We start from the raw sequence: 27455 nt of genomic DNA, 5'->3' as shown, positions 1-27455 counted from the left end.
ATCAAGTGCTGCAGGTCAACAAGCATTTGATTTTGGCTGGGCTACTCATAGACAATATGTGTGCAAGCATGGACTATGCAGAGAATCGATCTATCTATGTCATCCTGCCAGGCTAGATGCGGCTCTGGGCAGCCTGGTCTGGTGGTTGGCGATCCTGCACATAGCAGAGGGGTTGAAACTATATGATCATTGAGGTCCTTTTCAACCCAGACTGTTCTATGATTCTAAGATACGATTCTATTCATCAGTGCAGGAGAATGAGTTTCCCAGTGAAATCCCTCTTGCTGCTCATACGCGATGCAAAAGTTCCCTGCTTCTGTATGCCTGCACGACAACCGAGTGGGTATGACAGTACTCAAAACGAAACGCACTACCGAAAAAATAACAGCAGAAACCCTCAAGCCTCCTTCTACTATGGTCTGTCGGCACCAGGCTTAAGGAAAGCACAAGGAGAAGCCGACTTCCACAGCCAACACCGAAGGCACCGCCGCGAACCTGACGGAAGCGCCTCAGACCAGCACCGGGCAAGGGGACCGGGGGTCTCTCGGCCCCGACCTACGGCTCCCACGCGGCCACAGCAACGGCGTCGAAGCGCCGCGCATCACGGCGCGCATCAGCGCGGACGACAGCAGCATCGCACCCGGCACGCTTCGCTCGTGCCGCCGCTTATTTACGAGTTCAGAAGAAGACGCAGCCGGTTGTTTTTATGTGGCTTTTTTTTTTTTTCTTCTGCCCGAGCAACTGAGAAAATGCTCCTAATAAGGTTCGCAGAAAGGAAACGGCTTCTCGACGGCGCTAAGCCCTTGAGAAGGAAACAAAAAAAAAGCTCTCGCTATCAGCCGAAGAGCAGAGGACGGCGGGGCCGGGACAGGCAGCGCCCGGGGGTGCGGGGCAGCGCTTGTTTAGGGCGAGCAGCACCCGGACACCGCTCTGCGCGCCTCCCAAGCGCGCTCACGGCTTTTTCTGCTTCGGCCCAACCCCGCGCACGGGACAGCCGAGGGGAGCGGCCCCCAGCTCCAGGCGGCCCCCGACCCGCCGGCACCTGACCCGCCGGCACCTGCTCGGGGCCGTCCCTCGGGAGCGGCACCCGCAGCCGACCCCGGCCGCGTACGGCACTCACCGCGTAGCGCAGCGCCGGCCGCTCGCCGAACACCGAGTCCCCCATGGGCGCGGGGCTCAGCTCCTCTCGGCTCCGCTCCTTCGGGGCTCCCGCCCGGCAGCCGCCGCTCCCGCCCCGCCCCGGCAGCCGGCAGCCCCGGAGAGGAGGAGGAGGAGGAAAAGAAGGCGGAGAAAGGGGGCCCGCTCTCCGCCCGCCGCTCCGCCCGGCTGAACCGGCACAGCCCCGACAGCGGCACCGCCAGAGGAGAAGCCGGTGTCCAGGTTCATCCTAGTGGATAGGGATAGAGGAAAACGAATACAACTCCAAAGTTTCAGTCGTTGTTTGTTTGATTGCTTTCTTAACACGTGTATTTGGTAAGGTGTGATTCCGGAGTCCCTGCCCGCCCGCGACGAGGGTGGAAGTCCTAGAGGTCCTCCCACCCCAAACCAATCTGTGAACCCACGATTCACACAGAAAAGGAAACAAATCCTAAATGAAAACTCTACTCTCCTGTTATAATTAGAAGCAACTTGCCTAGCGAGACTGTGGTGTTGCCATCAACGGCAGTGTTTAAAAATACATAAACTTTGGGCAGCAGTGACCTAAGCAAGGAGAACTGACCTCAGGCCTGGGCTGGGCTTGATGCTCTTCTGCTTCCATCTTTGTAATCATTTCTCAGTGCTTTGCAGGAACAAGGTATGTCCCCCAGTTACTATGAGTCCTCCTCCATGGAAACAATGCATGTGAAATTGGTGACCTTCACTGGTTTTGACTTAAAATCTAGGCAAACAGGTTACCAGTGCTTTGCAATACCTTCTTAGAGACATTTGGGTAGAAACTCAGGATACCTACCTAGAAACACACAGTTGAGCCAAAGTTCCTTTCCCCCCTGCTAGGTAAGTGCCATGCCCAGCAATCTATGGATCCTCCATAGGCCTTCATTCCCATTGCAGAGGAAAGTATCTTCAGAGTTCCCGTGCACAGGGAGGGAATTTTTCAGCTCACTTTGCCTTCGACAAAGCACGGAATAATTGCATTTATACATTAAACTCGCTGTTGTTTATTCATCTGTGCTAAACCTCCTGCTGGAAAATGAGGCAGAGAGGTATCTGAGCGATTGCAGAGAACGTGTTGGAAAGCAGCACCCAACAGAAGCAAATATTATGCACTGAACGTTTCAAATCACCAAGCAAAAATAAGTACTTAAATAAAAGGCAAGAGCGGAGCACCCGGTTCTCCATTATGAAGTTCTGCTTTTTACTCCACACACACCCTCTCCACTGAGTCCTAGTGCTTTTCCTCTGCATGGCAGCTGTGGCACTCAACTGCAGGAAGTAGCAAAAAGCAGATGGAGAGGCGTGCACTACGCCTACCCCCAGGCTGCATCACTGCCCGCTCTTTAGCCCTGTCTGCTGACAGTGATCAACGCAAAGGGGAACACTGAACATCAAAGAAGGATGGGATTAAAACCTGAGGGCCGTGTTTCAATAAGCACCCCAAAATGAAAAGAACAGTGTGGAAAAGACAGAAATCCACAGCAAGAAGGTATAGGAGAAATAGCCTAGCAAAAGCAGAGGTGCAGAAGAAACAGAATTATCTGGGATAAGGCAGAAAAATAGAATAGCAAGAAGACTGCAAGAGGAGAACAACTAAAGGTGAGGTTTTTCAGGTTGAACTTGTCTGTCCTGGCATTGCTTGTCAACGAGAAGCAGCGCAGTCTGTGACCCCCATGCATCCCTCCACCTCCTACCGTTGCCTCTTCAGGTGCCCACTGCAAGGTAATGCAGCAGAACGAGTGCAGAGTTTGCTCCCATGCAGCAGGCTCAGCCAGCTCACCAGGGAGATGCGTGCTGGAGCTGGCATGAAGGACTGCAGCAGCTTGAAGGGCAAGCGTTTTTCTAGTATTTCCATACCCAAAATCTTAAAGCATTTGGTAAGTTGCAGGTTTCAGAACTGTAATAGTGCAGTTCAACACTCTTCTGTATCTAGTAACAAAGTGTAAAAGCAATTGCTAATTAGAGAAGGTGTGTTCAAAGGCCAGACCTTATGACCAAGGAGTACCTGACTTCACATTTCATAGGATTACAGAATCAAAGAATGGCCTGGTTTGAAAAGGACCTCAAAGATTATCTAGTTTCAACCCCCTTGCTATGTGTAGGGTCGCCAACCGCCAGACCAGGCTGCCCAGAGCCACATCCAGTCTGGCCTTGAATGCCTCCAGGGATGGCGCATCCACAGCCTCCTTGGGCAACTTGTTCCAGCATGTCACCACCCTCTGAGTGAAAAACTTCCTCCTAACATCTAACCTAAACCTTCCCTGCCTCACTTTAAAACCATTGCCCCTTGTCCTATCCCTATCCACCCTCATAAACAGTAAACAGTCATACCCCCTCCTGTTTATGTGCTCGCTTCAAGTACTGGAAGGCCACAATGAGGTCTCCCTGGAGCCTTCTCTTCTCCAAGAGCAATTCACAGCATCTGGAGCACAGCCCTGATGTGCAATGAGCAACTCCAGGCAGAGCTGTGCTACTCAGTTTCTTGCTATCACCTGCCCCTATTTTAAGCCATTTTGCCTCTAGCATTAACATGCTGATCCTTCATAGAACTTCAGGCTAACTTTTCCTTTTTCACACTCATTTATGCTTTGTCCCCTGTGTTCCTTCCAAATTTCCTTCCTATTTTATTCACCTGTTAATGGCTGCCCAATGGATGCATGCAACTCACATTAGAATGTGAACACCTCTTAAAAGTTCAGCTTCACACAAAAACCTTACAAAGGTCTTACAAAGCATAATAGTTAACTTCATGCACATCATTCCAAGGCTACTCAATTAAGAAAAAAAATATATAAACTAGTTTTGGGGTGGTTTGTTTTTGTTGGGTTTTTTTTTGGTTTTTTTTTTTTTTTTTTTTTTTTTTTTGCATTAATTAATATTAAATCTGTTTAATTGTATGAGTCCTTGCAATTTTTTGTGTTTTCCATTGTTCCCATTGTGGTTGTTCCCTATGCTGCTTTAAGAAGCTATAGTGTGTGCGTTATACCTGAAAATGTAAACTGAAGTAAAACCTTCACTCCTTCTTTCCTATTTATCACTTACTGCTGACAACAGAAAAGGAGAATGAACAGTGTTTCAGCTACACTTTAGTTGTTTCCAACCTAGCATCTGGTAAATGAGTAAGTGAGTTTTATAGTGCTGATCGTGGATGATGCCAGTTTTTGTTTTTTTCAGCATTGCTCTGTAGACTGAGTGCTTTCTCCACACTAATTGCTCCAAAACAAAATAAACCAGCCCCACAGCTGCAGACAGCACGCAACTGTGATACTGGAGAGGAACGACTTCTCTGCTTCTCCAACATGACTCCTGGAACAAAGGACTCAAGCTGCCCAATGTCACATCAGTTGAGGTACAGAAAAGTCTCCAAATCCACTCTATGAAGGGAGGGAAGGCAGCTTGGTTCTTCCTCCCTAAATTTAAACACGTGCAGTTGCTTCTCAGATTATCACCCTCGGCTTCCCTGCAATGTGGGAAGAAGCAGAGACATCCAATGAACAATTTCTGTCATTCAAAGTAGACATCTAAAACAGGTCAGACAAACTGGTCCCCAGAAGTGCCTGCCCAGGACACTCAATGCAGATGTCTGCCCCTTAGAGTGGGGAGGCTTACCCTGCGAGTTACAAGGTATGGGCTCAGCTTTTACATCTCACTCAGAACTTGCAAAAAGGGTCTTAACAGCTTCAGTATCTCGGCTGTTTTTATTCCTATAAACAGCAGTGCTTACCTGGTGTAAAACAGTCCACATTTTCAGGTTTGAAAGAACTTCAAACAAGCATAAAGGTCTTGTTTTGCTTGACCTTTCTAATAGCTTTATGAATGCAGCTTCCACACAGAGCTAGTTCCAAATCTGGAAAAGGCCTGCCTCTGTAGCTGCTGAACCAGGGCCAAGCGTGATACTGGCAGCACACTTCTTCCTTAGGGAATCAGCACTTTTCTTGTTCCAGCCAAATGTTCATTTGGTCAGTTACAGTGTAAGTCTATTTCCCAAAAAGAAGAGAGAGGAAAGAGAAATGCACAATCATCCATTAACAGACACTAGAAAGTAAGGAATCAAAATTCAGGGACAGTACACTACAAAAATCCTTTGCTCAGGAATAGCCTTCTTTTGTTGTTGTTTTAAAGAAGTTCTGATTTGCTATCTATCAAAATATGTTGATAGTTTCTTGCCAGTTTTGTAACAGAACGAGGGGAAACGGTACGCAAAGAATGAAGTACCATTTCATCTCACTCAAAGAGATGCTTTTTCACAATAGTGATGTATATCTTCATAGACAAAATAAATCCTGTTTTAGAAGAACTTTATTACTGTAATTTTCTGGATATCTGAAGCCCCTTTATATGAGATTTAGTGCACTGGACAAGCATGACACCATCACAGCTCTTAAGGCATACAGGTATCAGAGTGTCACTCCTATCAGCATCAAGGAAGCTGGAGTTTTATTCCTAGGAAGCCAATAGAAAGCAGCAGAGGTTGTATTCCTCAAACACAGCCTCTCTAGGAGGTAAAAGCATAGAGCAATCATGCCCTGCACACACCCACATCATGGTCCAGCACTTTCCAACTCTGCAAAGCCCATGAGTGGAAACCAGGCCCCAGACTTTTCAATCAAACGTGCAGGCTGCTCTGCAGAGAGGCAGGAGCAGCATTTGTTCTTAGGAATGGCAATGCTAAGCCAGTGCTAAGAGGAAGTCTTCCCTCCACCTTCCCCACACCCACACATGAGGACAGCCACTGCTACTACTGCCTGACGGGCACCATTTGGGAAGGAGCAGCAGCAATGCACAAAATAGCCCCAGGGCCAAAACCAGCTTTTCTGGGAAGTATTCAGTATAAGAGATCGACACTCACAGAAACCTCAAGCAAAAAAGAAATAAAGAATGTCTGCTATCACACATCCCGGAGGTCATTAACACTGATGCCACTGCCACTGGAATTTCACTCAGGTGTTTCATTCTGGTTACTACATTCACCTTTTTTTTTTCATTTAATACATCACTATACTCTTTAATTGCTAAGTCACAGAATGATGTTCTGTATATGTTCACTGCACATTACTGTACTATTGGTCACCAACAGCTTGGCAAAGAAACTTAATCTAAGATTACTACATTAGAAGAATGATAAATTACTTCTCATTCCTTGTGTCTGCATGTTGTTCTCCAGCATCAGTGAAAATTCAATACAATATCTTTAAACTAAAACTCCAAGCTACGAACTTGTAAGTCAAATCTATGACCCTACCATGTAGCATAGAATGGCTTTTCAATAAAGATTAACGTTTACCCTCTGCAAGTCACTATAATTCATTCAGTTGTTAGAGCTGGAGAAGAAATTAACAGGTATCCTGCAATATTTTTCTCTCCTCAGAGGCTGCAATTTAAATAAATGGGACCACTCACTGTTCCATGTGAAGATAAATGACATTCAGGCCTCTTTTTTTTTTTTTTTTTTTTTTTTTTTTGTTTGTTTTTTATTTCTGTTGAGTTTTCCTTCCTGATAGAAGGAGCCAAAAAGGCAGACAGAAATAAAGTGAAAAAAAATAAAGGGGTGGATGAAGAAAAAAAAGCAGCAAAATGGAAGCAAACATAACTTACAAGCTTAGAGCTTCAAAAGAGTTTAAATCTTAAACATATAAACAAAAAATCTCAGCAGATATAGATGTAGATGATACCCATCTGGGTAAACAACAACAAGCTGGGAGATTTTTCTGGTTACTGAAAGTGGGCATAACTCCATGCATTTCCTTCCTTGTTTATCTCCTTGCAACTCGTGTTCACTATAAGCTTCACTACTGGGCTGAGCTCACTATCAATTACCCTCCTATCTAAAATGTGTTCTGAGAACTGTAGAGGGAGAAGGGCACAATTTTCTTCCATTACATGTGACTTTTACAGAAATTGCAGCTATTCAAGAAAAATAACAACCACTAACTTGAAAAAAATCAGCTCCAGATACATGATTTGCTCTCTGACTAGAAATAGAAGTGCCTATTAACAACTGACAGAAGCAAGGGCTTCTATCTAAATTTATCACATGGATATTTGTCAAGAATTTGGGAAGCATAGGGTTATTTCACATAACTAATGTTTACTCCATGCTGTTTTGTGGATAGAATAGTTAAAATTCGTTTGGTGTGCAAAGTAGTAATTATAGAACAAATTCCCAAGAAGTAATGCGACTACTGTAAGTTTGTTTTAACGTTGTCATCTGTAAACCAGTTTTCAAGACTGAAACAAGACTAAGACTGCTGTGACCAAATACAATAATATTTGTAATTCTTAATTACTCTTCAAAAGAAGCTACTGTTTAACAAGTTTCAGGCTATATCTGAAATGGTTACACATGTCAAGTTTTTGCAGTTGCCAATAATTTGGTTATCTGATAAGCTGATGGGCTTTGTATCACTGTTCTCTAAATATCAGCTATAAATTAGAGTAAGGGTATTATTCATAGCATTCATAGACCTGGCCCTGTACAACCTGGTCTCGTGGTTGGTGACCATGCACATAGCGGGGCGGGGGGGGGTGAAACTGGATGATCACTGTGGTCTTCTTCAACCCAGTCCATTCTATGATTCTATGATTCACAGGATTTGGCTGAAGAGCTAATTTCCAGATTATAAGGAATCATGTTTTTCAAAATCTGACTTCCATCCAGCTGAGACCAAAGCCAGCATCTTAAAATTTCTTGTGAATTGTAAATTGGCACACTTGTTTTGAGCCAGAAAATAACAAATCATGAAGCAGTCTCCTTGGGTACTGCTACCATAACTGTTAACAACAAACCTAACACAAACTCTCCTTTTCTCTAAGCCCTGGAGGAGCTCCTGCAAAACTACCCTCAGAATGACAGCCCTGGGAGCATCCCAGGACATCCCAGCTGCAGGGCAGGGAGCCTGGGAATCCAGAGAGCCAGCCTAGGAACTGCCAAGGAACTTGTATGTGCCACAGTCCTGCAAAGTCCTAAAATCTTGGCATTTGGCACATGGCATGGAAGGACCATATCTGGCTGTGCCAGGCCCTGGCAGGTGGTCTCTCCCACTGCCTGTCCCACAGCCAGAGAGCCCAGCACAGTGCCACTACTATGTGGGCCAGACAGCCTGCATCAGGAATGGGAACCCAGGATCATTGGCTCTTGGTCTGCATCGCTAAGCTGATTTGCCCAAAGGTAAGTACTGTGCATCAGCCCCAGGCCTTGGGCTGTGGGGTCAGGTGGGCCCAGATGGGATTTCTCACCACTGTAAACTCAGACACCAGAGCCTGTTTGTAACCCAGGAAGAGTTTTCTTGCCTTCATTAGAAGTGGATTCAAGGACTTTCAAATAAAAGAGCTGATTGCCAGCAAATGGGCTTTTCTCATTGCAGCAAATTTCTACCAACTACTGTGATTAATGGCTTTTGAAATATCTGTTCTTTCTGATTTATAAAATGTAATCACATGCAATAGCCACATGCTGTGAATTCTTCATGAGGTAATTCAAACTTGTATATATTGCTGTCCACCACATCAAGATTTTACAGCATGGTCTAACAATATACATTCACTGTATGGTTTCACTCTGAAGAACAGATGTGGTTGCAATTTCATTGTATGGATTTCTGAGGATTTCCATCAGCAATGACTTTTATTTGAGCACCATTTTCCCTGTCTAAGTCCACCTCTGTTTTCACTTGCTGCAGGAGCATCAAAGCACATTTACTTCCTGATAAGAAACTTTAATCACTTAATGATTCAAGTGTTCCTGTCATAACAAGTGAGGAAGAGTATGAGGGAATTGACTTTAGCATTCCAAGGACAGATGGGAAAATGCAGAATCTTGAGCACGCTGACTAACTCTAAAAATACTGTAAAGCTGGTAGGAAAACAAACAAATCACTAAAATGAATACATGTATAAGTGTTACAGGTGCTATTCATCTTCAGATTCAGATATGTACAGTAGGTGTCTATGCCCCACTGAAAGCCTACTCTGTTGACACAGAAGCATTTGAAGAGCTAGTCAAAAACAGTCTATATCAATTTAAAGTAGACACCATGTTTGACTTGTTGAATAGATTTCCAGATCCAACTGAACAGACTACGTGCATCCACCAGTGGAAGATGCCATCACAAACACATGTACATGCAGATGTTTACAGCAGGTCTCTGTGCTACCCAAAGCAAAGAAGATGTTGCACATCTTTTCTCCTGAATAGTCTGTTTCAATCACCATGTGTTTCCAAAACATAAACCAAAACGCACACAGGTTGGAACCCGGGGAAGAGATTTGCAAGAAGGCCTATCTTATATGTCCAGGTAAAATCCCTTACCCTAAAGGGTTCATGCACAGGCCCAGTATGTGCAGTGCACGTACTGAAAACACAAACAGGTAAATTACTGGAAAAGGTGAATTTGTTGCACTTCTGTTCTCTCTTGCAGAAGCCCTGACAGCACTTGCTGTCTTTAAGGCACAGTAGTCAAGTCTGATGCATTTCTTCCCCAGGAATTAAAAACTCAGGCCAGCAGAGATGTATATAATGCTGAAGCATTACAGTGTGTTAGTACTAACAACTGCCTCCCATTTGTACTTAGTGAAAGGCTAAATCATCAAGGACTTGGGTGTCTGATTCTCACTGTTACCTGGAAACTGGAATCCTGAGTACAAGCGCTATTAAGAAAGTGATTTTAAAAAGGGAACAGAAACATGAAGACATGACTCATATAAGAAATACACCATCATCCAAGCACGTTTTCTCTACTTTGCAGAGCTATACTGTTTTAAGCTGCACAATCCCTTGCTGCTGCACATACTTTGAATATCTCCTGGCTTGAGTGTAGTCATTCCTGCGTATCCCAGACTAGGGTTTTTCTCTTTGCAGGGGTGGAAATAGGGTGAAAGCAGAGCACAGCCCACTGCCTCTCATGTCAAGAGGTAGCAAAACCAGGGCACTGAGCAGTGACACTTCTGCTAATCTGGGAGGAGAAGATTCCCCAGGGCAAAATAGCTTGGGAACTGCTGGGTTGTATAAAGAGGCTGGCCTATTCTCAGCCAATTGTTTTGGAAAAAGGTAAACCATGAATTGAAAGCACCACAGCTATTTCTTAGGAATCCCACACAAGCCTGCTCTCATTGGGCAGCAAGGACGCCTAGCTCCTCTGTAAATTCTTCTCTGGTGACTTGCCCTGCTCTAACTGTTCTGGTGGAACATGCCTGTAGAACAGGCTTTGGAAAGCTTCCCTCTGATCCTTCACAGCTTTACTCTAGCTTGAAACTGATGCAATTCCAATGAAGTCAAAGCTGACACAGGGGAAAGTTGGAATAATGAAGCACTGAAGCAGAGCCGTGCTTTTTTTCCTCCTCGTTGTCCTTCTCCCTTGATTGAAAAGTTCAAGGGGAAAGAAAGTGTGGAAGTGGCTCCATGTGCAATTTGTGCCTCTAAGCAGATCCAGAAAGCTGTGAGCCAAACACCCGGCTGAATCTCAAGACTTACAGTTTCTACTGAAGATTATATTCCTAGGTTGCAGAAGACCATTTCTCCCCACTCAGCAGCTGGGGGGTATCAGTTCTTGCTAGACCAAGCAGCTACAGATGCTGAAAACACCACAGGCTCCTAAAGAATTCATCTATGTAGGACAAAGAGTTTAAGCTGTTTACAACTCTCTGGTTTCTGATGTTTATTACTCACCCCCCCCATAAAACCTGCCTCCATCTGGGGAATCTTGCAGTGACAGAGTTAATGAAAATCCGAGAAGCATTCCAAGGATAGCAATGCAGAATGAGAGCAACCTCAGCATTGTTTTGTTAAGATCTCAAATTGCCAATATGGCAAAATGAAGTAATGCACTCTGTCAACATGTAGTATGCTCTATAAATGGGATCACTTGTTCATCAGTTAGTAAAACATGCTGAAAAGCACTATTTGATCAGTCTTAGAGCAGCTGACTGCTTGCTTTACCTTCTTCCCTACGATTTATTTGAAGCAAGAAACTGCTTAAAGTCTTCGGTGAGTAAAAAGAGACAAAAATATCTCCAACAAATCATTAAACATATCCACAGATAGACCCCTGTTCATGTGATCAGCATTTCTTTATTGGTAAAATAAAATACGAAAGTCAGCTGAAGCACTGACTGCTTAAAATTGATTTCCATGGGTTTCAGTATTCTTTTATAAAACTGTTATATCTTTTTACAAAAAGAAATTGAGCTTATTAGCTAACTTGGAAACCTCAGACACATTTCATACAGCTACAGACAGCTTCCAGATTGAATTTTGCTGATCCAGGCTTCTTAGCTGGAGTTTATGGAGCCAGACTTGTCATATGAGCTATGTCTATAAGCCCCAGGTAAATATACACAGGGTTCGCGTTGTTAGAGAAAGTGTTTTTCACTCTTCTAAAAAAAATTAAGTTAATCTTAAGCAAAAACAAAAGTTCATTCAGTACATTTCGTATTTGTTGTTTTTGATCCATTTTGGGAAGCATTTTTCCTTCCACAGTCCTACACTGTCCCTGCTTCTCTCCGAGTCACTTTAACTCTTTCATTTCTTTTACCATACTCTGCTTCACTGTCTCTGTTCTCTGAGCTACAAACAGCTGGATGTCACAGCTGGAGGAAAGGAAACAGGGGGGTCAGCTATTTCCTTCTCCTTCTTCTCTACCAGCAGCCCTCATGCCTTCACTTTCCTTCCTACCTGCTTTAACTCAAGCCTCACACAAGGCTGGCCCTGTTTTGCAAAGCATCGTTAGAAATGAGATTTTTCACTGGTATAGCTGAAGTACTGCCAGTTACAATTACAATGTGCAATTACAAGGATTGAATGGATACATTCCATTTCCTGTTCCATTAAAATTGCTAAGAATATCAATAATCACCTTATAAGGATTATCACAGTGGCTATAATAACAAGGTTCCACAGTTTTCACTGTAAAGATGTACTTTTGTAAACTCAATAGCCCAAAGAATGCCTCTTTATTTAAGTCAATTGATATTTCAATGAAAAGTCAGATAAAAATTTACCCACAAAGCCCAGACTGACGTTCTCAAAGAGAAGATATCTTCTCTTTGAAGGCCAGGAATCAAAGAATCTGCAGATTTCCCTGGGCCTAGTAGCGAGGTGACCCTCCCCTAGTTTCATTTATTCTTCTCTGCATCCACCATTAAGCTGAAATTTGCAAAGCAATTTGATTTTTCTATTTAGTGAAGATACGGTGTATTCAGTACAGGTGAAATATATGTTATACATTGCAACAAACTAAAGCTGTTCCCCCATAAATGCGGAAAAAAGGCTTCCTAAGACACAGAACACAAGAAAAACACGTTTCAAGCTACAGCAGGGGAGATTCAGGCTGGACATGAGGAAGTATTACTTTTCAGAAAGGGTGGTCAGGCACTGGAACGGACTGCCCAGGGAGGTGGTGGAGTCACCGAGCCTGGGGGTGTTCAAGGAAGGCTGGATGTTGTGTTGAGGGACATGGTTTAGTAGGAGCTATTGGGAATAGGTGAACGGTTGGACTGGATGATCTTGAAGGTCTTTTCCAACATTGGTGATTCTATGATTCTATGATTCTATGATAAAAGATGACATAGGCAAATAAAGAATGAAGAAATGGGTATGGGATTACAGCAAGGATGATGTTCAAATGTACTGAACATTAACTGGAAATGAACATTTTTACATGACCAATTGCCTTTAAACTCAGGGTGGCACGTCAGAACAGCTTGCAGAAATGGAAGAAGCCCCGCACTGCTGACAGCAGACACAGCAGACCAGAAACAGTGGCCTGAGCAATACCTGCTGGCTTAGCTCTAGCCACAGGCAAGGATGCGTACCAGTTCCTGCACTTGCACAACCTCACCACTAGTCTGGCCCTGAAATGATGGCACTTGAACTGTCCCACAAGGACTAAAGAGCCTGGCTACAGGCCCACAAGAGTCTCCAAAGAAAAACAGAGCAACGGTCATGAGCAGTGACCCAGGAAGGCTTCCTGACATGGAAAGGGTGGCTCCCTTTTTGAAGGTACTTGTAAGAAGGCAGGAAGCAGAATATTGCTGCTGCTGTTGGTGCTCTGACCTCAGCATTATACTACAGATAGGCAGTCCAACAAAGGATACCAACAATGGGTGAATCATTACACAAGCTACTGTTGTTTCTAGCATCTTGGCTAGTTTGAATGGTTTACACTGATATTTGAAGAAAATGAGATTGGTTCCTTGCTTGAAACATAAGCAGCCAGCATTCACACATCCTGCTCTGTTGGTACCTATGGGAGCTACCAGCACAATGCAGTGATGAACAAGTGGTTGTTGTGAGCTGTTCCATCAGCCTAAAGGGACCCAGAAGACAATGTCTAATATGCCTGTTTACAGACTAAATAATTCTGATAAAAGGGAAGATCCTAGACTGGATCCTAGTGACCCTTCTGAATTGTGAATGAATCTCTTGGTATTGTGTTACTTTATTCAAAATCATTTGTGAAACATTCAAAATGCAATACAAATCTCTCCCCTACACTTTATTTAATCACAAGCCACTGACAATGGCTGTGATTCAAGGTAGTAGCTAAGTACTCACATCTTTGACTATGCTTGTAGTCCAAAAATTGTTCATGCTTCTAACTCTGTACATACTTAAATGTTTGTCTAAATTTAAGTCAAATTTGTTTGTTTTTTTTTTTTCCTGTGATTATTCATATATGATTAGGGTAGTGTGGTGACACCAACAGTGACTCTTGGAAATGATAATTCTAGGATTCTTCATGCTCTTTGGTGGAAAACTATACCTGAACCAATAGCAGAGAAAGTTAGAGACCTCCGAGTTCCACAGACTCTTCTACCTGCTCCCTCTATGATGATCTCGTGTCCAGGTAATGTTCTCAGATGGAGAAGCCATCTCTCAGACATATTTCAATTGGTCGGAAAGCTGTGGCAGAATTTCATGCAGAAATAGCTTCCATATTACTTCTTCTCTCCTGCTATCATGACCATTTATCAGTTGTTCTGTAATCACCTCTTAAACATTCAACAGCGAAGTGTTTTGTTCTGCATTGTGAGATGACTAATTATCACAGAATCACAGAATTGCAAGGTTGGAAACGACCTGCAAGATCATCTAAACCATCTCTCACAGCTCCTCATCCAGGCACCTCTTGAACACTGCCAGGGACAGCAACTCCACCACCTCCCTGGGCAGCCATTCCAGTGCCTGACCACCCTTTGAGAGAAAAAGTTTCTCCTAATGTCCAACCTAAACCTCCTCTGGTATAACTTCTGGCCGTTTCCTCGGGTCCTACTATTTGCCTGGGAGAAGAGGCCAGACCCTTTTGCACCACAACCTCCCTTCAGGAAGTTGTAGAGTGCAATGAGGTCTCCCCTGAGCCTCCTCTTCTCCAGACTGAACAATCCCATTGGTTTCATTGGTTTCAATATTTCATTGGTGTAGCACAATGAATACTGCAAGAGGTAACAAAGCACAAACCATGTCATCCACTGGATGGACACTAACAAGAACAGGGTAATTCTGTTGCTTGAGTGTTGTCATGACACATAGACCTACATTCTGTTATTTTCTGTGGGAATCCAACCAAAACAAATGTGCATAGACTGTCAGCAGAAGGGAGGAGAATACTGTGTGCAGCAAACAAGCAACTGGAGTCACTGATGACCCCAGCCAGATCATCGCATTCCTTGGGAGCACATACGTTACTCAGAGCTTTTTCTGATTATTTTTGTAACAAAACTTTGCAGCCTTTTTGAGTGGGGGAAGGGAGACTCTGATTTCCCCTCCCTGTTTTTAAAATTCAGGCTAAGTTTTGTGATTAGATCTCTGTTAGAAAAACTTTAAGGTTCTTCAAGGTCTGAGCTTTGGGACTCTGTAGCTGACTCAGTTCTTTCTGTTTTAATTGTCACGCTTACTCTTACTTGAGTATTATGAGCAATATAATGATGGCAAAATTGGTAATATTTTAATTAAATGATGAGATATATACAAAGGAAAGGAAATTGAACAAATAAATGTTCTTTTAATTTAAATTCAGAAGTTAAATCCAAATACTTAAGTAAGCTAGACAGTAGGTATCATTTCATCTGCAAGCAAATTCTTTTCTACAGCACTGGAACATAAAGACACTGCCAATATGCGGATAAGCTCTCTGCATTATACAAAGCAGCAGTGCATTGAAGCCTCATGTTGTAATGGAAAATCCAGATCTAAGATCTGGAAAGGAATGATAGAGAGGAGGAAAAATGTAGTTACCATTTGTAGCACAGTTGGTGGGATTTTTTTTCCAAGTGATGTCAGGGAAACACATTGGATAACTACATTTACAAGGCTCCTCCTATGCCAGCACAATTGAGACCAGCCCATTGTTCTCAGGGCAGCTGATAAACTAGCTTTGTTCAAAGTTAGGTGGCTATTGTCCCCACATCACCGAGGATGGAGTTTATCTCAGTGGATTACAAAAAACAAACAAGTTCCTCACTTAATGAGAAAGCTCTGAAAAGCTACTGTATCTATATGATATGTTAGACAAACAGTATGTGCCATATACTGCCCTGCTGCTCTGCACTTCTCAAACACTGTTACCACTGAGACCTTGTGCAGACTCACAGTGCACTTCACCTATTTGGTGTTGAGATGCCAGATGGAGGAATTTCCTGCATCCTTCCACTGCGAGCTCCTTGTGGGAAGGCTGCTAACTGGAAGGACAATAAATAGTGGATCAATTAATCAAAATAGTGGCAAATTAAAAGGGGAATCAATTTTCTGTCAGATTGACTCACCCTGAGGTCACTCAACTGCTGTAACTGATACAGGGCAGCGAGAGGAATGAATGGCTATGGGTTGCCTTTCAAAAGTGGCCTGCAATTAAACTGTATTAAACAGTTTGTGCAACTCAATTTGCTATCCTGAAACCCTATATATTCAGGGTGTATCATTCCTAGAAAAGGTTACATTCATTGTTGATTTCCCTCTGTACAAGAAGACAGGCTGTCAACACTAGCAAGCATTTTCCTGAGCAGTATGAAACTGCACTGTGGAATTCTCTATTTCAGTTCCAAGAAGGAGTGAAAATGTGTTCTAAATGCAAATAGACAAGTTCCCAGGCATCTCTGGATATTAAAAAAAAAAAATAATAAATTAAAAAAAAAAGCTACAAATGTTGTCTAGTTCAAAAGAGCCTAAGCCACTAACCATCAGAAATGGTTAATCCTTAAATCCTCTACTATTTCTTTAATGACTGGTTCCTGCCACACCACAGAAAAGAATGGCGTTGGGGCTCTTCCTGAGCTGATGTGACTTCTGGTCTTAGCTATACACACATCTCACAGGAGTCCCCCACCTCACCCATAACCAGTGAGACCCTTGCAGGAAATGGCAGCACTACCATTAGCATTATTGTTGTGTCACTAGAGAAGGTCTATAAATTCTGAACTTCTCCAGAAACAGCTGTTTGCTAAAGGACAACTGAAAAGGGGAAGAAGAAGAGATTCCCTGAGCCAAATGCCTTCAAAAAGAAATACAGAGCAGGAAAAATATTGGCTGCTGAAACATTTCCTTTCGGGCCAAAGAGGAAAAACAGAATCAGCAAAGATGACATTTTTGATATTACTCACGACAAGGAGAGGCAAACCGGGGTGCCTGACAGACACTTCCAGCCCTCACAGGCATCGCCAGGTGCCCACGAGTGTCACCCAAACTCCAGCCTGCCCCCCAGGCTGTCCCCTTCCAGCCCGCTCCAGGCGTGAGCCACAACAGCAGCCTGGCTGGGAGCAGTGGTCTCTTCAGGAGCTGTACAGAGCAGACTGCAGCAGAAGAAACAGAAAGGCTCTGCTGACAGATTTGGCACCCGCAGCCGGCAGAGCACACGAATCAAATGGGAAGAAGAAAGGCGGCCCTATATTTAGCCAAGAAACAGATAGGCCTTCTCAAGAAAGGCTCACTGCTCTGAAAGGTTAAAACAAAGCAAAGCCCTCCAGTCCCTGCATTCCTGTGCTGTCACCACCTTCCTGCTCCCTGGCCTGTGTGGGAGCCTCCAGTCACCCTACCAGAGCAGCCCTGACACCCAAAGCCCTGAACTCTTCCAAGTTACACCTGGAAAGGAGCCTTGTGGTCTGGTGATGTTAGAATTAACCACTATGCTGAGATTACTCAGTCTTGTTTCACCTTAAGCTGCATTTTGACTCAAAGTCTCCAGAAACAGAAGAGCATTTCCTTAACCTACCTCACTGCAGAGCTTTTAAGTCATGTAATCATGCAACCCACTGAAAGCACAGACCCAGATCAAAATCCACCTTTTCCTCTTTAGAGTTATTTTTGCTCTGCCTCGATGAAGGCAGATGCAGAAAAGCCATGCAGTGCACATCACAGCTTTACTCCTTGTTTTCCACTGACACATTTTTCCTCCACCCTTCCCAAGAGCCCACAGTAATGAGGCGAAGGGAAGGGAGAAAACTGCAGAACTTTCCTTTTTCTGCTGGGAGTGGTTCAGGAGAGCCTTAGGGAGTAGAGATAACACATTTTGGTGCTGGAAGGAAGAAAGGCACTTTTGGGAAGAGAAGGCAAGTAGAAAGTCATCCATTTGTTTGGTTCTCTCATGCTGCTGTGACTGGGCAGGCTTCAAGCTCCACATTTGTCCCTGGCTGTCCCTGCTACAAGCAGTGAGGAGCGCTCAGAAGGTGAAGACACAACTTTACAGAGGAGCTGGATGAAATCAGGGTTCCTCAGACAGTCCTGGGGAGGTAGCCATGGAAGGGCAGGCAGAAGCTGCCCTCTCCGGTGATGGATTTAGGGGCAGCCAGCACAGCTGGAGTCTCTGCCTTGCCAACATTCAGCACTGGCACATGGGAACATCTCATTCATCCATGGGAAACAGGTACAGAGCTGCTGGGAGAAACCTTCACCTTTACCCAAAAGATTGAGCATCTCTCTCTGCCTAATTGACTAATGTCAATTAACAACAGAAAGCCTGAACATTTAGTAATTTTCTCAGTTTAACAAAGTCTCCTGACAAAAGGGGAGGATGGCAAGTACTTACTGGAATGATGTTGTGTTCTTCAGATTTTCCACAGAACCCAGTTACACCCGACCCACTCCAAGTGCTAATCTCATTTTGAACGCAACAAACTCCAAAAATGATGTAAATCTTTCTTTTTTTTCATTACTTACATATTTTTCCAAAAATAGAGTTCAATTTACCCTATTTTTTGTTGGCTTATTTCTTTGATAGCTGGTCACTTGCAGTAGATTTTTTTTCTCTCTGTTACTTTCAATAACTTCCTGTCAATCCTCTACACTTTGTATTGCCAGTTCTATCTGCCTTCTCATTAATACTTGCCTAAGCCTAGTATCATGTTCCTAACTTTTTGGAGTCTTTCTCTTGTTTGCTGAACTGTCTTTGGATATGTTCTTTGTTTCTCCACGGAGCATTCCTAGTCTTTCCTATGTTGTTCAGCAAGAAATCACCACTGAGGACTTAAAAGGAATACAAGGAACAAATATAACCCAGAACCATCACCATGACATATAATCCAAACGTATATCCAGGACACAGACATACACAAATTTCCCCACTGCACACAGCTTTAAACAAAATCATGAAATCACTTTACTTTATACTATCTGCAACCTCTGTTTTATGATTCCACAAGCTTTATATAAAAGACTGAGGAGAATGCAAATCTGAGCCCCTATAGGGAAGAATTGGATTAAAAAGTAGCAGAAACATTAGGAACCTTGCCCAGAACAGCATTTTCATAAATTGCACTGTGGTGTATTTAATTTGTTATCTGTTAACACCCAGATCATGATCCCCACTGCTACTATATGTAAGTATTTTTTTCCTCTGGATTTTGATTGATAACAGTTTGGCTAGGATTTTTTTTTTCCTCTTAGTTTCACTGCCATAACTTCATGACATTGAATTTCCTCTTGGAAATAGCACGTTTTGCTCGAACTCTCCATGTCCTTTGGCAGGTTCAATGCTTCAAAGCTAAACCTTCCACAGATTGCAGTAATAATACTCATTTAAAATCCCAGATAATTCATGAAAGCAAAATAAAATAATTAAAAATACAGATTTATCCTTGATGCAAAGGTATTTGCATAAATGTCTTCATTAATTCCTAAACACAGTCTCAAGTTAATATCCACCATGAATTACATATCATCTACCTCGTTAAAATTGCTTCAAAAATATAAAAGCTTCACATGATTTGCATGGTTTTCTAGAAATGCACGTTCCCCACTGTAAATAAACCAGTTATCATCTGAACATTTACAGAATAATCTCTTTATTTGTTCTTCATAATGACAGATATTGAAGTGAGACTAACTGACCAGCAGCTCCCTGGATTGCTATGAAGAAGAGATCACAGCAGAAATACATGCCAGATTTTTCCCTTGCTGCATCACCTGAATGCTCATCTCTGCTTCTCTCCTCAGGACACTCAAGTTCAGTTCTCCAAGTCTAGCTTATTCAAAAGTGATTTCCTTATCTGGAGACTCTGGAGTTTGTTATTATGAACAGCAAACAATACACTGCTTTTCCTCATTGAAGGGCTGTGCAGACATCAGCACTATCTGTGCTCTAGGGCTAGGAGCAGGGAATGGTTGCAGCTGGGTGTTCCTCAACATGAGCGCTTGACCCACCGAGCTCCAGCCTACTCCCATGACAGTGTGGACAACCACACCAGCCTCATGAGCTGTTTCTGACAAACTGTATGATGGGAGCAGGCTTCTTCACCAAATGAAAAGCCCTTCTCAAGTCAGCATTTGGCAGCTTAGGAGTTATTCTGCTACTTTCCTCACACTGTAAAATGTCTTTGGTGAGGTAAGACTGGGGTGCCAGTGACATCATCAGGGTTGAGGTCTTCTTGATGCGTAAGATATCGAAGGCAAATCCTACACCTACACCACAGTTTGCACTCCCCTAAATGCCCTCATCCTGCAGCCATGGGCAGTGCCAGGGGCAGGAGCTCGTTGATCCAGCACTGCTGCCAAACCCCTCAAACTGTGGAGCTGCAGTCCAAAACATACAATATTTAATTGCAAAACTTGCTTAGGCAGCTGCTCTAAAGGAGAGACAAGTTGCTTACACACGCATAGTCCTGAATGACCTGTCTTATGTGGACCTCAAGATGCTTCATAAATATCTAAACTATCTAAAACCAAATATTATTTAAACCAGCTAAAAAGTAACCACATCTCTAAGCACGGTTCACATGCACCAAGACCAGGAAGTGGGCACTGACATCCACCATCCATGCTGCTCAGATGCAGGAAGCAAAGAAAGCTGAACAGCATCTGAAGCAACTTCTGGACCACCACAGTTTCAGTCCAATACTTTAAAGTAAATTGAAGTCACAGCATTATATGCTTACTGTTAGGGCATTATGTTAAAGGGCACCTGTTTCACTTCACCAAATGTAGGTAAAACATATCTACATTGTGTTAAAAGGTTTTCTGAATGAACATTCATTTAAAGGCAGCTACATTGCCATCTCTGTAGGGAACACAGCTTTGAAACTGAGGATACAACGCATCACTTCTGATTCCCTGAAAGCCCTGGTTCTCAGTCAGAGCCCTCCTTTGGACCATGGAGTACTTCCAACATCTAGCTCCCTTCCTTGCACATGGTTCATTTTCTGTGCATATCAGTTGTTTACATTATGTTTCAACAAGAATCTGAAGCTTAAATAGCATTTTCTATTATGCTCTTCCAGTTAATAATTTTTTAAACTTTCACTTTTTTTCTTTTTCAAACACTCTTTGGCATCAAAATATTGTTGTAGCCTGGAGAAAGCATCCGGTGAGTTTACACAGTGTCAAGATGGGGCTAGGTTTGAACTCACAGGGAGAAAAACTCTTGATACATTTCCAGACAATATAATTTTTTAGTCAGGTCTCTTGAGTTTCTGAAAAAGACAACTTTCCCAGGCTCCACATGTTTATGAGATGTACCAAAGGAAAGCACCCAGTCTTTCTGAGAGGTAAGGTGGTGATTACACAACTTTCAACACATACTGAAAGTTGATTCCACAAACTAATATTGCTTTTGGCTTTACACAGAGTTCTTCACAAGGCCTTCTGAGGAGAAAGCAAGCACTGGAATAAGAAAGTTTTTAATATAGCTTGCAAAGAAGAGAAGTATGGAGTTGAGAGAGGAAATCAAACAACCCAAGATCTAATTCAGACTTAACCAAACCTTGGCCACATCATTCAATGTGGTCATGCATCAAAGGTCATTCAGCAAACCAGTATTCATAGAATCACAGAATTGCAGGGGTTGGAAGAGACCTCAAGAGATGAATCCAACTCCCCTGCTAAAATAGCTATCCTAAACTAGGTTACACAGGTAAGGAAGCACCCAGACAGGTCTTGAATATCTCCACCGGTGACTCCACAATCTCTCTGGGCAGCCTGTTCCAGTGCTCCATCACTGGCCATAAAGTTCTTCCCCATTTTAGAAAGAAATTTCCCATATTCAATATGAAACTGAAATGATGATGTTCTATTTTGTAGCTAGTACCCATTAAGAAGGATGGATGGATAAACTGCTGCACCTGGGGACAAAAGAGTTGCTCAGATGCAAAAAACAACAGATTCGAGAACTGCTCCTCAGACAGAGCTTCTTGCCAAACAGATGACACAAATGGTTCTAGAAACCTTTGGGAGGTAGGATGACAGTTTGTCTTTCTACAGTGTAAAAAACCGAGATGGTAATTTGTATAGCAGATCAAAAATAACTGAACCTTTAGAGCACTTCTTAGAGTAACGCAGTAGATAAAAATGCACCAGAAGCAGGAGCCATGTGGCCTGGAAGTCCTAAAAATGCCCAGCCAGCAGCCTCCGTGAGCTCACCATACTGGCAATGCTCTCAGACTGGTGATTTAGTTAGAACTACAGTAATAGCCGAGAGCCCTAGAGGTGAACTAAGGCTCCTCTCTGCCAGGTGCTGCACAAGCAGCATTAATTCAGAGTTTACTGAAAAAGCAATCAATGGACACTCCCTTCCTCCAGAGCAAAAGAAATGAAAACAAATAACTGAGACAGATAAATAGAAGTCCGCAGAGGAATTACTGTCTATCCTAGGAAGTATTTCAGGAAAAGGGTGAGCCTCTAGAAAATGATAGCCTGAGAGAGAAGCACAATTACCAGGAGTCTGAGGTGATACTCCCCCCAGGTTTAAGTTGTTTTAACAAAATACTGATCATTGCTTCTGTCCTGAAGGAACATTTAAGCGCTGTTCTGAATAGTAAGATTTTTTCCTCAACTTCCAATGCATGCCTTTCATCCTTGAGTCTAGAGAAACTGGTTCCACCCTTGAAAGAAAAGAATGTCACAGTGCTGCCAGCTTCATTTCCAAGATAATAGACGATCTTCAACTGCAAGAAAGTCTTCCAGTTCTGCACTTTGCCTTTGTATGCAGAGACTGATCGTGCAATGCATTCCTCCAAGGAGTACCTGGTGGAATACACCAGTGGACATTATTGAACATCTGGCAACACAATATTAGGAACATTTCATTCTTCAGCTGGTCTCCTGCCTGTTCGCCTCTTACCTGTATTCAAGCCTATACATAGAGGACAAGACCACATCCCTATGCTATGCCTGTTAGGAGGACAGAAACCTTAGGTGAAGCCAGACAAGTCTCAAGCAGTAGCTTCTGCTTGGAAAAATTGACCAGATGGTTTCTCAGGTCTGTATTTGTTCAACCACTAGACAACCAGGAAAATAAGGAACACCACAGTCTTCTCTTTTCATACCTATCTCTTTAAGATGAAGAAAGATGATGAAAATGAAAATGTTTTCAAAAACAGAGTAAAAATCATGGTACATTCCAAGCAGCTATCAATCAGTAGCAGAGACAGATTACAGAGTTTATATAACTTGGTTTTCTTGCATATTTGGCTGTGTGAGCTCTAGGTTGGCTAGGATTATTTTTTCCAGGCCTTTTCTGAGTACATCATTTCCAAGATGATGCTCCTTGACACACCAGCACCACTCATCCAGAGAGTTTTTTTCCAGCAGCAATGCCTTTGGAAGCATACAAGTCCAGAAAGCAAATTTGCTCCTAATGAATTAGTATGCTCATCAGAAATCTAGGGAACTCCTGGTCCCAAGATATAGCAAATACAACAACAGAATGCTCTGCAAGTACTACCCCAAACTAAGATCAAGAGGGAAAAGCACAGGTACTGCTGACTTCAGGTGCAGATCCATCTCTTCCTTCTCTCATGCTTTTCCAGAAATCTCTCAAAACAAATCATTTTCTTTCATGTGTGTGAAACAGTTTGGTACAAATGAATCCAGTGTAAAAGAGAGGCTTTTATCAGTTTGATTTCTTCTTATTGCCAAAGCAACAACAGAAATAAATTGGTTTTTTTCTTTCTTTTGTTCTGTTTTGTTTGTTTGTTTTCTGAAGGGAAAAGTTATATGGCACTAACTTGAGAAAAACATTACATTTTCATGAAACTCATCACAGTTTTGCACCACATTATGTATTTAGGCTGTTCCAAATTGACTCTCTCTATAACATTTGTAAACTGCATCCATCGTCATTTCAAAATGCACTTGTCTATGGATTGCACTCAATTGAGAACACAAGATTCCAGTAAGCTAACAGCTCCTTCTTTTTCCCCCACAGAGAAATACTTTGTGGCCAAACTACGTCACTAAAACATACATCCGAGCATTAAAAAATATTTTACCTAAAAACTACTTTCTTAAGTTAGCAACTCATAGGATCCAAACCATATATTTTAATAAGGACTGATTTGTTAATATAAGGATTTTTATGATTTTTATACCAGTTGTATTTAATTTTTACTCACCAGCATGGTAATTTGCACTAGAATCAATAAACCTAGCATGCTGTGTTTCTTATATCCCCCAAATTCAATATTGCACTCTTGAGTACAATATGATACATACATCAGTGATGCGTTCAGCAGCACAGAGCACATTTCTCCCTGTTTATGGATGCATCTTTGCCACTGAAAGCTCGTAGAAGCCTTATGCCAGCACAATTAGGTTGGTAGCTAGAAACTGCATCAAAACATAGAATGCAAATTTGCAGGGACACAAACTAGCTTCTCATCCATCTCACGCACTGTTTCTGTTTATGTAGCAGCGTGCCAGCACAATGTAGCTGACCTTCGGCACCAACAGGACACTGCCTGATGAGGTGGCATTTGTGAGATTCAACTAATTGTGTCTGTGTCCAATCTCCAATCTCCTCTCGTGTTGGTATCAACAAGAGATGGAATAATGAGGGTGAAAACAATGTTCTGCAGTGCTGTCTTAGTTTTGGGGCATCTCCCAGCACTTCAAGGAGTGTCTCTAGACAAAATTTCCAGAGGGAAATCAGTCTGAAACAAATACGGGGTTGCTATGAGAGTTGAAGCTAATTTGAGTCCGTGATTGTTTTGCTCACTGCCACAGGCTGAGAAGAATGAGGTAAATGACTCATCCTTCTCCTTTTCTATACATACATAAGGGCATTTCAATCATACCAGCAAGATCCCAGATCTGTGACATGAGACACAAAAGATCATAACCTGAGGATCTTTATCATCATTAAACTGGGCTTCTTCACAAATACTTCGAACTCCCAAGACGTTCACACAATAAATAGAATTAGCTTCATTTTAAAGATGGCAGATGAAGCAGGGAGCAACTTGCAAAAGACTGCATTCCTGGGTAAGTCTTCTGTCTTAGAGCCATTAAATCCCAGACAAGTTCTTAAAGCACAAGACTCATGAATTTAAAGCTGAATTTCCACCATCTTCTGCACTGGAAGCCATTTGTAAGAGCACTGTTAAAATTAAAATCAACCAAAATTCAATCTATGGCTAGATACATTTTAAATGGATCCTTTAAGAAAAATACATGAGCAAATAACAAGATCTACAGTAATGCAGAGAAAATTAATCACCTAGGCAGACTCCCTTTCAAGTTCATGACTCATGCCAGCATATAAATGACTGCATAAAGCCAGCTCTTAAAGCTAGTTCTGTTCCTATAAGAAAATTGCAACCTTCTCTACAACAACAAAAAAAAAAAAAAAAAGAAGAAGAAGAATCAGTATATGCCTTGCTGACTTCAAAAATGCTGCACTGTAACTGCAGATTTGCACTAATATCATAAAATATTTTGTTAGATTTTGCTTTTTCCCTGCATGGGTGCCAAAGACTCCTGGCCACACTGTATTCAGCCTCAGATGCACAGGAGTTGTGGTCACATTCACTTCATTTGTTTTTTTTGGATGAATACAGAAATGGCAAGTGTATCATCTAATAGGTCAAAAGTCCCATTCCATCTGATGACAATACCACAGTACAGAGAGTACAAAGAGTAGGAGTATGGAGAAAAGACGCATTTTGTTAAATTTCATCACCAGGAGTGGATCTGTTTTTCAGACAGTGCTGGCTCCACGTTGCAGCACCATGGCTCAGCACAGCTTCCAAGACAGCCACTCTGTCTGCCTCCAGGAGAAAGCATCGTGGAACAACAGTCCATGATGCAGTGGTAACTTATGCTTATGAGCTACCAACTGTAGGTACCTGCTTTTTGTACAGGGATTACTGAAACACCTCTTGCTTTCATCAGTACAATGCAGGCATCCCAGCTCTGGCAGCAGGTGGGATTTCTGCAGCACGCTGACACAGAAAATGCCAACAGGATGACACCTTCACTGTGGCAGGCCCCCTACAAACGCACAGCCACATGTCAGCATTGCAGAAGGGGCCTGAAGCACCATGGAGGCACTAAACTAGCAGAGACGCTCAGTTGGCAGGCCAAGAGCAGGTCAGGTGTACCAGCAGCTTCCTGCATGCCATGACACAAGCATCTCTCTATAGGGTTGCTTTTCCACAACAGAGGAAGGAAATAGGAATGGATAGGGAGAAATCCCTCCTTTCTATTGTACCTTCCCCTCAGCTCACCGCTCCAGTGGACCAGATGCAAAGGTAAAGGCAACCCAACATGCACAGGCACCCACACAGAGGCTCTAGGGAATGTTTCCTCCTGTGCTATGCAATGTGGACAGGTTGGTACCAGGCACAGAGAAGGTGGAAATGGGAGTGGGGAGAAACTGGTCAAGAGGCCAATTGCACATAGAGCAGGGAAGATCCAAACAGGCACGTTTATGTGATTGAGTGGCAGAAGGTGCAGAAGTCCTCACCTGCATCCATGAAGCAGCCCAGCCTTATCTCTGAGGAAACCTCATTGAGGCCTTCCAATATTTGAAAGGAGCGTATAAACAGGAGGGAGAACAACTGTTTACAAGGTGGATAGTGACAGGACAAGGGGGAATGGTTTTAAACTGAGACGGGGGGGGGAGGTTTAGATTAGATGTGAGAGGGAAGTTTTTCACTCCGAGGGTGGTAATGCACTGGAACAGGTTGTCCAAGGAGGTTGTGGATGCCCCATTGCTGGAGGCATTCAAGGCCAGGCTGGATGTGGCTCTGGGCAGCCTGGTCTGGTGGTTAGCAACCCTGCACATAGCAGGGGGATTGAAACTAGATGATCTTTGAGGTCCTTTTCAACCCAGGCCATTCTGGGATCCCAAAATGCCATCCCCAAGCTGTGTTGGCAGTGACATGGGCAGCAGCATCTCCACACCCCATTTCCTAGACAATACGGACACAACACCTACATCCTTATCTCTATGGCTGTGATGAAATGAGGAGAAAGCAAACTTTTTGAGAAGAAAAAGATTGTGAGAAAATATATATTTTTCTCCTGTAAAAATGATGTCCATGGCTTTTCTAAAAACTGTCCTTAAAGGTGAAACATTTGTCCACAAACTCACTAATTTCTTCCATGTATTCTAATGAAGTGAAACAGAACTTGATCAGCATTGCCCTAGATAGGTTTTATGACTTTATTATTATTTCTTATTCATACCATGGATATAACTTATGCATACATGGAACAATCAGTCAACTGGGCAAATATCAGCATTTCCAGCTATTCCAGTGGAATAAAACAATTTGCTGGATGTTCCAATGTTCCTGCCACAAATCAGTAGTAGATAAATTGTCGTTTAGACTTCAAAGTTAAGATGAATAGGGGATCCTGATTTCTCTCCTGCTGCTGTGTTTTCAGGCTGTGCCTTTTAGTAAGACCTGGCATGTGCAATTCACATTGCGCAGAGTAATTTATACTTAAAAGCTACAGATCTTATTTTCAGAGAAACATGCCAGCCATCTCTATACAATGTTACCTTGATTTGGCCTGTTCATCTTAATTGCAGCAATTGAAAAGCATCCAAGCAGCATTTTATGTGGCTTGAATACCTCCCTCATCATTGCATCCAGAC

At 42.9% G+C, this 27455-nt stretch overlaps 1 protein-coding gene across 2 annotated transcripts in view; it reads right to left on the bottom strand.

Annotated features, from left to right (window-relative positions):
• The window catches only part of ARHGAP6 (Rho GTPase activating protein 6), a 299714-nt gene that overhangs the window by 148740 nt on the left and 123519 nt on the right, over window positions 1–27455 (bottom strand). Inside the window, exon 1 of one of the 2 annotated variants that reach the window (XM_042810525.1) lies at window positions 1121–1186. The exons of the other annotated variant lie outside the window; for it this stretch is intronic. Coding sequence (XP_042666459.1) covers window positions 1121–1165 — 45 coding nt within the window. The 5' untranslated portion in view covers window positions 1166–1186. Of the gene's footprint in view, window positions 1–1120; window positions 1187–27455 lie in introns of those variants that run through there. 2 annotated transcript variants of the gene reach the window in all.

Source organism: Centrocercus urophasianus, unplaced genomic scaffold (genome assembly GCF_019232065.1).
Source record: "Centrocercus urophasianus isolate 14NV4802_14NV808 unplaced genomic scaffold, USGS_Curo_1.0 seq_12, whole genome shotgun sequence".
Lineage (NCBI taxonomy): Eukaryota > Metazoa > Chordata > Aves > Galliformes > Phasianidae > Centrocercus > Centrocercus urophasianus.
This window is presented reverse-complemented; position numbering and strand designations above follow the sequence as displayed.